Here is a 12,792-nt window from a genome sequence, read left to right on the forward strand (position 1 = left end):
TCCCCTCCTTGCCACACCTCCCTGCTCTCTCTGCCCTCTGTGGTCTAATCTTCAGGTATAACCCATAACACTGTATTTAACACTATGAGAGGTTCTTTACATAGCGATTTTTAATTTTTTGAACATTTTTATATATTTTTTTTTCACTTACAGGAACTCTGTAAAATAGGTAGACACAAATTATTTTATCCATTTTCACATTAAAACACCCACAAGTGGATTAAATGACAACCAAGATTAGGTAGTAGAGTTAGACCTGACCAAAATGTTCTGGTTGTAATTAGGAATTTCAATCTTCATACTGCTGCTAACAACCTCCTATAATGTGTACTGTGTTATTATGAAGTGCAGAGAGCTCAAAGGTCTGTGTAATCAACTTTCTGTGATACTCGATTTAATGTGAAACTGTGGGTCAGACTTATCACCAACTATCTCCTAGATCAATTTTATGCCTATTTTAAATGATTAAGTCTTTATTTTCAAAGGAATCTTACTAGTTAGCCAATACCATATTTTATGGCCTCTGTTTCAAATACAACTGTGCTCAGTAAACTTCAGTAAACTAAGCAAATTTCAGTAAACTAAGTTGGTGCAACCACTATGTATGGAGAAAATGATCTTTATGTTCTTTGTCCTTATTTATTTTTTTACAAAATATATCCCTGCAATTTTGTTTTACATTCCCCCTCCCCCAAAGTACTTTTTTTAATTTTTATTTTAAGACAGGGTCTTGCTATGTTGTCCAGGCTGGCCTTGAATTTGCAATCCTCCTGCCTCAGCTTCCTGAATGCTGGGATTATAGACGTGTGCTACCACACCTGCCTGTATACTGTGTGTGTGTTTAATTTTTTATTTTTGGTACTGAGGACTTAACCTAGGGGCATTTAACCACTGAGTGGCATCCCTAGCCCTTTTTACTTTGAGTTTTGTTAAATTGCTTATGGTCTCTCTAAATTGCTCAGTCTGGGGGGCTGTGGCTCAGTGGCAGAGCACTTGCCTAGCAAGTGCGAGGCACTGGGTTCATTTCTCAGCACTACATATAAATAAATGAATAAACTAAAGGTCCATCAACATCTTAAAAAATAATAATAATAAAAAATAAATTGCTCAGTTTGGCCTTCTCAGGGTTAGCCAGTGCATCCTTAGTCAGAGTGATGCTGGGAACCGCTTCTCTGCAGGTTCCGCTACTCACGTGGTCGCCGGGACAACCACAAGGTCGACTGGAAATACTAAAATAAATGTACAATGAATGCTGAGCCGAAGCTGGCAACAGGCGATTCATTCATTTCGAGGGTTCAGCTTAAAAAATAAAAAGAATACTTAAAAAATAAAGAAACCCACCCCTCACGCTCAAAAAAGCAGATTCGCATCCGGTGAAGCGAGGGGCGGTACTTCCGGATCAGGTGGGCCGGCTGCCTTGACCTTCCTCCGCGCTCGGCCATTTTGTCCCAGTCAGTCCGGAGGCTGCGGCTGCAGAGGAACCGCTTGAGCAGAAATCGAAGATGCTGTCCGTGCGCGTCGCCGCGGCCGTGGCCCGCGCCCTCCCTCGGCGGGCCGGGCTGGTGAGCGCCGCGGATTGGAGCGGGGCGGCTCGGTGGGGCGGCAGCGGGTGGTGGTGCGCTGGCTCTGAAGCTCTGCAGCGAGACTGAAGGGTTGTGGCGGACGCCGCCATCTTGCACTGTGGCAGCTCGGCTGGGCGGGTGGGCGAGCGACAGAAGGGCCATTTTGCTTGCCATCCATGCGAAATGGTGCAGAGTGGTGCCAGGGAGTTAGTGACCTCGATGTTGCCGCGGTACGGGTGTCTCCTTAGGATTCTAGTCTTGGGCCTAGAGCGGCCGGAGCAGAGGCCTTGGGTGAAGGTCAGAAGTTGGGTGCTAGCTTTCTCAGAGGACGGCTCTGGGGCTCCTTCCGGCTGATTGTCCCCATCTGGTACTCTGAAGGTCAGAGGTCTGCTGTCAGCTCTTGCTGAAGCGAGTCAGGGGAGCCTGACATTGTGAAGGTCAGCAGGACCCAGCATTTTACCACTAGTCGGAGGTCCGTTCAGAGCAAAGCAAACGTTTCTTGAATTCTTCAGAAGCGGTTTGTCACTACTGAATACTGAAACGGTCGTGATTTCAGTATTCAGTAGTGACTGAATGCACAGTAGTGACTGCACATCGTGCAGATGAAGAAAAAAAAATCTTTTTGTGTGGCCAATATATCACAGCAATGAAGCTGGTTTCCAAATTGTTTTAGTTTCACCGAAGACTGCTTTGTGATTCCTTGACGTGTACAGATTTCGTCCTTGAATTGTTCATCTGGTGGTTTGAGGAATTGTTGGACAGTGTTCAAGAATTCAAGTCTATTGTAAACGCATTCACATTTGCCTCTTTTATCTCAGAAGTAATCTGAATTTGAAAGGTGAAATAAATATACTGGCCATTTTGCTGCCCTAAAACAGCCTGGTAGCTTCTTGGTTTTCTGTTAGCTGCAAAACATTTTTAACTATTTTCTTCTACCTCCTATAGAAGGCAGTAGCTTCAAAATTGACAGTGACCTGAAGATGTGGTGGTGAACATTTGTGCTCCCAATGATTGGGGGGCCTGAGGCAGGAGGATCCAAATTTTAGGCCAGCTTCAGCAATTTAGCTGGACCCTATTTCAAAATAAAAAGAGCTGAACTGGGGATGTAAAATTGGGACCATATTGAGATTTGTTCTTTAGGAAGTTCTGCCATTGAGCTACATTCCAAGCCCCTCTTTAAATTTTTGAGTCAGGGTCTCACTTAGTTGTCAAGACTGGTCTCCTGAGTAATTAGGTACAGGCTGTGCCACTGTCCTCAGCTAGGAAGAAGTTATTAGAATTTCCGCAACTCAAGTAAAATCTAAAGCCATAATAATAGTACCTGATTGCTTTTAAAGGGAAAGATACATATACTTTGTTAATAGCTGCTTTTTAAAATAGACTCCATTTAAAAAGAATTCTTTTATAAAGTGCTAATTGTGTACTAGGAACTTTATTATACACTCAACATATACCTAAAGGTACTTCCTCAACTGAATAATACACTTCAAATTTTAAACAGAATATTTTAAATATACTTTACATTTTTATCAATAATTTGATCAAAATATGTCTGCATTTGTGAAGCTTGTCAGTTTCATGAATGAATATTCTTGCACTAGGTCTCCAAAAATGCTTTGGGATCATCCTTCATTGCTGCAAGGAACCTCCATGCCTCTAATACCCATCTTCAGAAGATTGGTAAGTCTGTGCACCACACTTACCACCTTATCATTAAATGAAAATATAATTTACAAAGATTGTATAACTGTTGGGCTTTTTTTTTTTCCTTTTTCCTGTCATTTTTAGTTACTACAGAATCTCAGATTCTTACACTTATTTGCCTTTTAGCTTTGTCTTGATATAGGTTCTGTTCTACTGAAATGAATTCTAGTTATATATTTATTTATTAGTACAGCTTCTTTGTTCTGGTAATTCTTGTGCAAAAACAAGGACATTGTAGTAGGTACCCTTTCTGATTTAGGAAAGAGTTCTTTTTCCTCACCTAAAAGCATTAGAAAATAATGAGCAGTTCTTACTGATATGTTTTCAAAGGCAGTGGCCACTCCTTTATACCTGAAAGTCTGAATTTGCAAGTTGCAAATGCAATAGAGAAATAGGGAGGTGAGTATAAGAATATGCTATAGGTTGGGGAATTTCTTTGGACATGTGTAGTTTAGGGCTTTTTGTCCCTTTTTTTTTTTTTTTTTGTATTGGGGATGAGCCCTGGCCTGCACATGTTAGGCAAGCACTCTATCACTAAGCTAAATCACCATTCTTTTTTTTTTAATTTGAGTTAGGGTCTCGATAAGTTGATGAGGCTGACCTTAAACTTGTGATCCTCTTTCTTTAGTCTCATGGGTAGCTGGGTTACAGGCATATATCACTGCACCTGTCTAAGTGCTCTGTATTTTATACATATGCTGTTTTGAATCTTTAAATTTCTTTTAATGCTGGGGATCACACCATACATAGCTTTGCACATTCTAGGCAAGTACCACTGAACTAAACCCAACTCCAAGCCATAAAACACATTCATGTTTTGTATGGATTTCAGCCAGAAATGTAGGTTTCAACATAGGTATAGATTCTTTGAAAATTAAACTAGAGGACCAGGTGTGGTGGCACATTTCAGTAATCCCAGCTGCTCAGAATGCTGAGACAGGAGGATCACAAGTTTGAGGCTAGCCTGGTAAACTTAGTTAAGACCCTGTCTTAAAATTAAAAAAAAAAAAAAAGACCCTTAAAGGTCTAGGGTACATGTAGCTCAGTAGTAGAGTGCTTGCTTAGCTTGCTTGAGACCCTGGGTTCCATCCCCAGTACCACAAAAAAGAAAAGTAAAAAGAAATTAAACCAAAATGTTTAGCTTTGTTAACTTCTTGCCTGTTTTACATTTGACTTGTGGAGTACATGGCTTTGAATCATTTTCTTTTTTTATTGGGATGGTGGGTACTGGGAACTGAACTTAGGGGCTTTGGACCACAGAGCCACATCCCCAGCTCTATTTTGTATTTAAAGATGAGTCTCACTGAGTTGCTTAGTGCCTCACTGTTGCTGAGGCTGGCTTTGAACTTGCACTCTGCCTGCCTTATCCTCCTGGGTCAGTGGGATTATAGGCGTGTGCCACTGCACCCAGTTGAATTTCTCATTTTCATAGTGGTCAATATCCAACTTTTTTAGAGTCTTTTGTTACATTTTAGATTGTAATTTAATTATTATGATCACAAAACTTTCTTGTTGAGAAATGGGTTTTGAGATCTTCGGACCATGTATATATATATGTATATATATATATATATATATTTATTTATTTATTTTAATCGTTCTCTCAGGCACTGCTGAGATGTCCTCTATTCTTGAAGAGCGTATTCTTGGAGCTGATACCTCTGTTGACCTTGAAGAAACTGGGCGTGTGTTAAGTATTGGTGATGGTATTGCCCGAGTTCATGGGCTGAGGAATGTTCAAGCAGAAGAAATGGTAGAGTTTTCTTCAGGCTTAAAGGTAAGTTAAAAATCGATATTTTGGTATTTTAGGATCTAGTTTTTCTCAATTCCAGAGATTGTGTAAGATTTTTTAAAACTTTCATTTGTTGACTTTAGGTATACCTGATAATGGGTGTATTTTGACATATATGCATAGAGTGCAACCCATTCCAATTAGGATCCCATTCTTGTGGTTGTATATGATGTGGAGTTACATGGGCATAGGAAAGTTATGTCCAGTTCATTCTACTGTCTTTTGTATTCCCATCCACCGAGCCCTTCCTTTTATTCCCCTTTGTCTGATCCAATGAACTCTTATACATAATTCCCCTTTCTCATTGTGGGTTAGCATCCACATACCAGTGAGAACATTCAGCCTTTGTTTTGGGCGGGGGACTGATTTATTTCACTTAACATTATATTCTCCAGTTCTATTCATGTGCCAGCAAATGCCATAATTTCATTCTTCTTTATGGCAGTGTAATATTTGTCAAAAACTTCTAAGTCTCAATTTGCCTCGGCCCCCCCATCTTTGTTATTATGGATTAGAAAGGTGTTTTTGTGTGTGTGTGTGTGTTTGACGGGGGGGGGGCACTACTGGGATGGAACACAGGGCCTATTGCATACAAGACAAGCACTCTATCACTTTGCTATATCTCTAGCCCTTTTTTAAAAAAAATTGCCCAGGCTGACCTCAAACTTGTATTCCTCTTAACCTCCCAAATAGCTGTGATGACAACAGCCATGTGCCACTGTACCTGGCAAGAGAATAGTGTTACAAGGTTTTGTAGTGAGGTTTTTTTTTTTTTTTTTTTTCCACGCTAAACAGATTTAATCACGCTGACTCCAAAATATAAAATTTTAGTGAACCTTTGCCCAAATGTCAGTAAGTTCAAATCTGGTTGTTTCTTTTCTTTCTTTCTTTCTTTCTTTCTTTCTTTCTTTCTTTCTTTCTTTCTTTCTTTCTTTCTTTCTTTCTTTCTTTCTTCTGGTTGTTTCTTTTCTTTCTTTCTTTCTTCTGGTTGTTTCTTTTCTTTCTTTCTTTCTTTTTTTTTTTTTTTAAAAAAACTCCCTCACATGCTGGGGATCAAGCCCAGGTCCTGTTTTTTTCCAAAAGCATTTGATAACTTCAATTAAATTAATTTTTGGTGTAAAGTTGAAAGTTGGTGACTTTGTATTATTGATAGTGGTGTAGCTATCAGAAGTTCTGATGATACAAGTCAACTTTGTATTAGGTTGAGCCTAATTGGCCAGTGCAATGGCAATAAAAGTTGTGGGAGTCATGGGTTCTCTAGGGGAAAAAAGAAAATAATAGGGGCAGTTTTATAAGGTCTGCTGTGGATAAAGAGCCTCTTGATATAGAAGACTGTAGAGCCGAAGTTACCATTTTGACCCCTCCTATCTTCAGTGTATACATCTTTACTGATGTTCAAATTTTGTCTTTCAATTGTCAGGGTATGTCTCTGAACTTGGAACCAGACAATGTTGGTGTTGTCGTGTTTGGGAATGATAAACTAATTAAAGAAGGAGATATTGTTAAGAGGACAGGAGCCATTGTGGATGTTCCAGTTGGCGAGGAGCTGTTGGGTCGTGTAGTAGATGCCCTTGGTAATGCCATTGATGGAAAGGTAGGTTTGAAATTTATTAGATCTGTTTGCAGCTTCTAACAATCACCATAATTGATTATTCTGGGGGCTCCTTTTTATTTTAAAAATATTATTTATCTTAATTTGTTTCTCTTTTTGAGATGGGGTGTTGCTGTGTTGGCCAGGCTGATCTTGAACTCTTGGGCTCACTTTTCAGCCTCCTTCAGTAGCTAAAACACAGGCTTGTTTGTTTATTTTTTACAGGGTCCAATTGGTTCCAAGATCCGTAGGCGAGTGGGCCTGAAAGCCCCTGGAATCATTCCTCGAATCTCTGTGAGGGAACCAATGCAGACTGGCATTAAGGCTGTGGATAGCTTGGTGCCAATTGGACGTGGTCAACGTGAGCTGATTATTGGTGACAGACAGACTGGGTAAAGACTTAAGCTTGTTAAAAGTTCTAGCTAAATTTGCTTTATATAAAGATTACTTTTTCATTTTGGAATGATAAATGCTCTGGCTATACTGGGACAGTAGAATGTGATATGAAGATTAATAAGTAAAATTTTAGTACTAGTAAAATCCTTTGAAGTATTTAGTAACATTTATGTTTACTGTTTCTTAAGGAAAACATCAATTGCTATTGACACAATTATTAACCAGAAACGTTTCAATGATGGATCTGATGAAAAGAAGAAGCTGTATTGTATCTATGTTGCTATTGGTCAAAAGCGATCCACTGTTGCCCAGTTGGTGAAGAGACTTACAGATGCAGGTATAAAAGAACTCAATCCCATTGCTGTTGTTTTTTTGTGGTACTGAGGATTGAACTCAGGGTGCTGTAGTGCTGTACTGTTGAGCTACATTATATTCCCAGCCCTTTTTTTTTTTTTTTTTTTTTTTTTTTTTTTTTTTTTTTTGGTTCTGGGGTTTGAACTCAGGGGTACTCCCCAGCTCTATTTTTGTGTTTTATTTAGAGACGGAGTCTCATTGAGTTGCTTAGTGCCTTACCATTGCTGAGGCAGGCTTTGAACTTTGAATCCTCCTGTCTCAGCTTCCCGAGCCTCTGGAATTGCATGCGTAATTGCGCCTGGCTCTCCTTTTTACTTTTTTTTTTTTTTTTTTTGAGATAGGGTCTTAAGTTGTCAAGGCTGGCCTCAAACTTGGTGATCCACTTGCCTCAGTCTCCCTAGTCTTTGGGATTGTAGGCATGCACCACCATACCTAGCTCCATTGCTGTTGACGTCTATTGCTACTAATCCTAGAACTTCTAGTTAGCAAAGACTGATTTTGTTTACTCCCTAATGAACTACATTTTATAATATAAATAAACAGGTTGAAAAAATGGGAAAGTAATATAAAGTACCAATAAATGTAAAGGTTTTGTTAGTTTTTTAAAAAGTGGATGTTGTTTGGCAATTTTTAATAGTAAATCTTTTTACCACTGAGTAATTTTTATTATAGTAACGTCTAATTTAAAATCACAACTTGGCTGAGGATGTAGCTCGGTGGTAGAGTGCTTGCCTAGTGTGGGCAAGGTCTGAGATTCAGTCCCTGTTACTACAAAAAGTAAATAAGTAAATAAAAACACAGTATCCATAACCTCATAAAATGTAAAACTTTTTCCTCCTCAGATGCTATGAAGTACACCATTGTGGTGTCAGCCACTGCTTCTGATGCTGCCCCACTTCAGTACCTGGCTCCTTATTCTGGCTGTTCTATGGGAGAATATTTTAGAGATAATGGCAAACATGCTTTGATCATCTATGATGACTTATCCAAACAGGTCAGAGGAACTATTTAATCTCTTTGTATGTTTGCAGTACAGTGGAAGTTGACATGAAATTTCTGGTTATTAGGAGAACTTCACAACCCTCTTCTATATCATAGGCTGTTGCATACCGTCAGATGTCTTTGTTGCTGCGCCGACCCCCTGGTCGTGAAGCCTATCCTGGTGATGTGTTCTACCTACACTCCCGACTGCTGGAGAGAGCAGCCAAAATGAACGATTCTTTTGGTGGTGGCTCCTTGACTGCTTTACCAGTCATAGAAACACAGGCTGGTGATGTGTCTGCTTACATTCCAACAAATGTCATTTCCATCACTGATGGACAGGTATTATTTTAATGATTAAAATAACTAAAAAGGGTTTGGTTAATTCTAAGGTACTGGGTTAGACTAGTATCTATGAACTGACTTGTTAAATGTATTTTTTACTATGGAAAATTTTAAATGTATATAAAAGAATAATATAATGAAGGGTTACATATTCGTTACCCAGTTATCATTTCACGGGTTAATATGCTTTATTCTCTTACATAATTTTGAAGCATATCCCAGAGATGATAACACTTCCCCTGTAGTTCTTTATTTTTTTGGTATGGTGATTGAACCTGATGCTTAACTATTAGCCATAGCCCCAGTACTTTTTATTTTGAGACAAGTCTTGCTAATTGCTAAGTTGATGAGGCCGACCTTGAACTTGCAATCATTTGGTCTCCGCCTCCTGAGTTGCTGGAGTTACAAGCATATACCACCTTGCCGAGTTCCCTCATCTGTCTTTCGGTATAAATTTATTGGGTTTTCCCACTAATTTTTTTTTTCTTTTAAGTTGTAGATGGACACAATACCTTTATTTTATTTATTTATATGTGGTGCTGAGGATCGAAACCAGTGCCTCACACATGCTAGGCAAGTGCTCCACCACTGAGCTAAAACCCCAGTCCCTTTTCCCTTAATCTTAAGCACATCCTGATTCAGCAGTAGGTCATGTAGGCCAGTTTGGATTGTCAAAGATAGGGTACCTCTACCATGAGAAGTCACTTAGCATTCTCTCAAGTTTGGGGTTTCAGTTTGTTGGCATTTTAATTACTTAAATTTGAATATAATTGATTTCTTTCTTTTAGCCTTCTGTCATATGTATTTTTGCATTGTAGATCTTCTTGGAAACAGAATTGTTCTATAAAGGTATCCGCCCTGCTATTAACGTTGGTTTATCTGTGTCCCGTGTCGGATCTGCTGCCCAAACTAGGGCTATGAAGCAGGTAATTTTATATCACTTTGGCAGAAAGGGGTATTAGGTTAAAATCTTGAAGTATTCAAAATCAGCTGTATTTGTACAGTGCTCTTGTTGTTAATACCAATTTTACTGTATTTCAGGTGGCAGGTACCATGAAGTTGGAATTGGCTCAGTATCGTGAGGTTGCTGCTTTTGCACAGTTTGGTTCTGATCTTGATGCTGCCACTCAACAACTCTTGAGTCGTGGTGTGCGTCTGACTGAGTTGTTGAAGCAAGGACAGTATTGTGAGTTGTTCTGTCATTTGGTTGTTACTGTTGTATGTTAGGGTAATCTCAGACCTACAGAGCTACATCACCTGTCATAGGATATTATCTTTTATCAAAAACACTGCCTTTGAGTTCAGTGTGTGTCTGTTTTATCATTATTTGAACATAAATGCTGCAAATTTAGTGAAGGGGGAAACTTGGTTCTCTTTTTTGGGGTACCAGGGATTGAACCATTGAGCCACATCCCCAGCCCTTTATTTTATTTTTAAATTTTGAGACAGGCCTCACTAATTGCTAAACCAGGCTTTGGATTTGGCAATCCTCCTGTCTCAACCTCCCAAGCTGCTGGGATTATAGACGTGTACCATTATGCCTGGCATGTTTTTTGTTTGTTTTGTTTTTTCTTTTTTAAATAGTTGTAGATGAATACAATACCTTTATTTTATTTATTTTTGTATGTGGTACTGAGGTTCAAACCTAGTGCCTCACATGTGCTAGGCAGGTAGTCTACCACTGAGCTACAACTGCAGCCCATTCTTCTTATTTTCAAGAATTAAGATCCTATTGGATCCCGTTCCCTTGGCTCTATGAGTATGAATTTGGCAGATTTTAAAGGAATCTGAGTAGATAGAGGTGTGTTTAGTGGTATGGTGCTTGCCTAGCATGTGCAAACTCCAGGTTCCATTCCTAGGACTGAAGAAAAAGAAAGTTACTATGTTTTACCTTGCCAAAAAATGTCAACAAATTATTTACCCCCAAAATAGTATTAACAGTGCCAGATTATAGTAGTGCTTTTTTGGATTATACTTAGAAAGTGATGCTTCTGTTTATTGGGGAGGGAGGGGAAAAGGAGTGTTGGAGTAGAGTTATAGGCCAATGAGAATATAAGAGAAAGTGATATAGGGATATGTTAGTAATTGAAAGAAAAAGTTTCTCCTACTTTGGTAACATGACATTTTCTTTGAGCAACTTACTTGTTCTTTTTAGCTCCCATGGCTATTGAAGAACAAGTGGCCGTTATCTATGCCGGTGTAAGGGGGTATCTTGATAAACTGGAGCCCAGCAAGATCACCAAGTTTGAGAGTGCTTTCTTGTCTCATGTGATCAGTCAACACCAAGCCCTCTTGGGCACTATCAGGTATGAATCCAATTGTGGCCTCTTTTTGTAATTTTAAGATACCAAAGTCTTAACTCCTTTTTAGTTTTTCAGTCAGTGATTTTTTTGTCCAGATCAGAACTAATGATCTACTTTTATTTCCTAATAGGACTGATGGGAAGATCTCCGAACAGTCAGATGCAAAGCTGAAAGAGATCGTAACAAACTTCTTGGCTGGATTTGAAGCATAAAATATGGATTCACATCAAATACTAGTTTGGTTTTTGTCATCATTTCTTCTAGTAACATCATTTTCATTTATAAAAAGATTACTCTCATATTCCTGCTGTACAGAAATTACGTTAAAAATAAAAGTTCCATGTTGTGTGGTAGTTTTCTCTTTTGCTTTTGCATGGTACTGGGAATTGAACCCAGGGGTGCTTTACCATACCACCAAGCTACATTCCCCAGCCCTCTTTTGTATTAATTGGGGATGGACACATTTTGTTTTTCTTTTTAAATGTGGTGCTAGGGATTGAACCCAGGACCTTGTGCATGCTCAACAAGTACTATACCAACTGAGCAATATCTCTATCACCTTATATATTTATTTTATATGATGTTGAGGATTGAACCCAGTGCCTCACACATGCTACTCAGTGCTCTATAGTGGAGTTACAACCCCAGACCTTTTTTTTTTCTTTTAGGCAATTTTTCATTAGTTGTTTTGGGCCTCACTGAATTGCTGAGGCTTACCTTGAACTTATATCCTCCTGCCTTAGCCTGCTGAGTTGGTGGGATTACAGGCATGTACCACCATATCCAGTTAAAATGGCGATTTTATAATTTCCTTTATATATTGATTACCTGCCATTCTGTCAAAAGTAAAGCTTTCTTATCAGTTTGGACTCAAGTTTTTTTAAATCAATGTGATGGAATAGATTAGATTTTGACAAGCAGAGAATGAATAAGGGTAGACTTAACTGCACACACAGAGGGATGAAAATAGGAAAGTTATTTAGGGAGTAGTGACTTAATTTGCTTGTAGCATACAGCTTGCCTACCAGGGTTGTGTTTATATGTAGGGGCCTTGTTTTAGAGAGGGCAATGAATACATTCAACACTTAGATTTCTCAGTAATAGATGCAGACACGATTGAAAGTACTCCTTAGGAAAATAAGCCAATTCAGAATTCCTGGTGAAAAACTATACAAAGGGAAAAGAAGCAGATTTGAGGGACATTATTTTGAAGTATTATATACACAACTAGAAATTAGTGGCTTTTGAAAAAAGAAGCATTAATATTGACTAGAGAAAAGGAAAAACAGGTGGAAGTCAGCCTTATTTAGTTGGTCAAGTTACCAAATTATTGGAGTTCATATCTCAGATCCTCTATAGATTTGACTTATGCCAGAAATTTATTTATTTATTTATTTTGCTACTGGGGATTGAACTTGGGCACTCAACCCACTGAGCCACATCCCCAGCCCTATTGTATTTAGAGACAGGGTCTCACTGAATTGCTAAAGTGCCTCACCATTGCTAAGGGTGGCTTTGAATTTGCAATTCTCTTGTCTCAGCCTCCCAAGCCACTGGGCTTGTGCCACCACACCTGGCCAGGATAATCTCCAAAAGGAACTCAAATAATAAACAATACCCTCTTGGAGGTCTTTATAGAAAATGACAAAATTCTGAGGCTGTGTCATTTTTTTTTACTGTGGGTGAAGGGTTTATACCATGATGTAATTTGGCAAAATCCTCTCTTGGGGCCCAGTGCTGACTAGAACTAGTCTCTAATCTGAC

The 12,792-nt window shown here is 38.9% G+C and overlaps 1 protein-coding gene across 1 annotated transcript; it reads left to right on the forward strand.

Moving 5' to 3' along the window:
* Window positions 1-1,436: 1,436 nt before the first annotated feature.
* Window positions 1,437-11,381, forward strand: Atp5f1a (ATP synthase F1 subunit alpha). Its single transcript, XM_026414510.2, has 12 exons — window positions 1,437-1,562; window positions 3,164-3,242; window positions 4,874-5,043; window positions 6,479-6,652; window positions 6,875-7,041; window positions 7,234-7,382; window positions 8,242-8,393; window positions 8,498-8,722; window positions 9,544-9,651; window positions 9,767-9,911; window positions 10,881-11,031; window positions 11,159-11,381. Exons 1-12 carry the CDS (start codon window positions 1,503-1,505, stop codon window positions 11,238-11,240), a joined length of 1,662 nt encoding a protein of 553 aa, XP_026270295.1. The 5' UTR covers window positions 1,437-1,502; the 3' UTR covers window positions 11,241-11,381.
* The last annotated feature ends 1,411 nt before the right edge of the window (window positions 11,382-12,792 follow it).

Source organism: Urocitellus parryii, chromosome 13, assembly GCF_045843805.1.
Source record: "Urocitellus parryii isolate mUroPar1 chromosome 13, mUroPar1.hap1, whole genome shotgun sequence".
Taxonomy (NCBI): domain Eukaryota; kingdom Metazoa; phylum Chordata; class Mammalia; order Rodentia; family Sciuridae; genus Urocitellus; species Urocitellus parryii.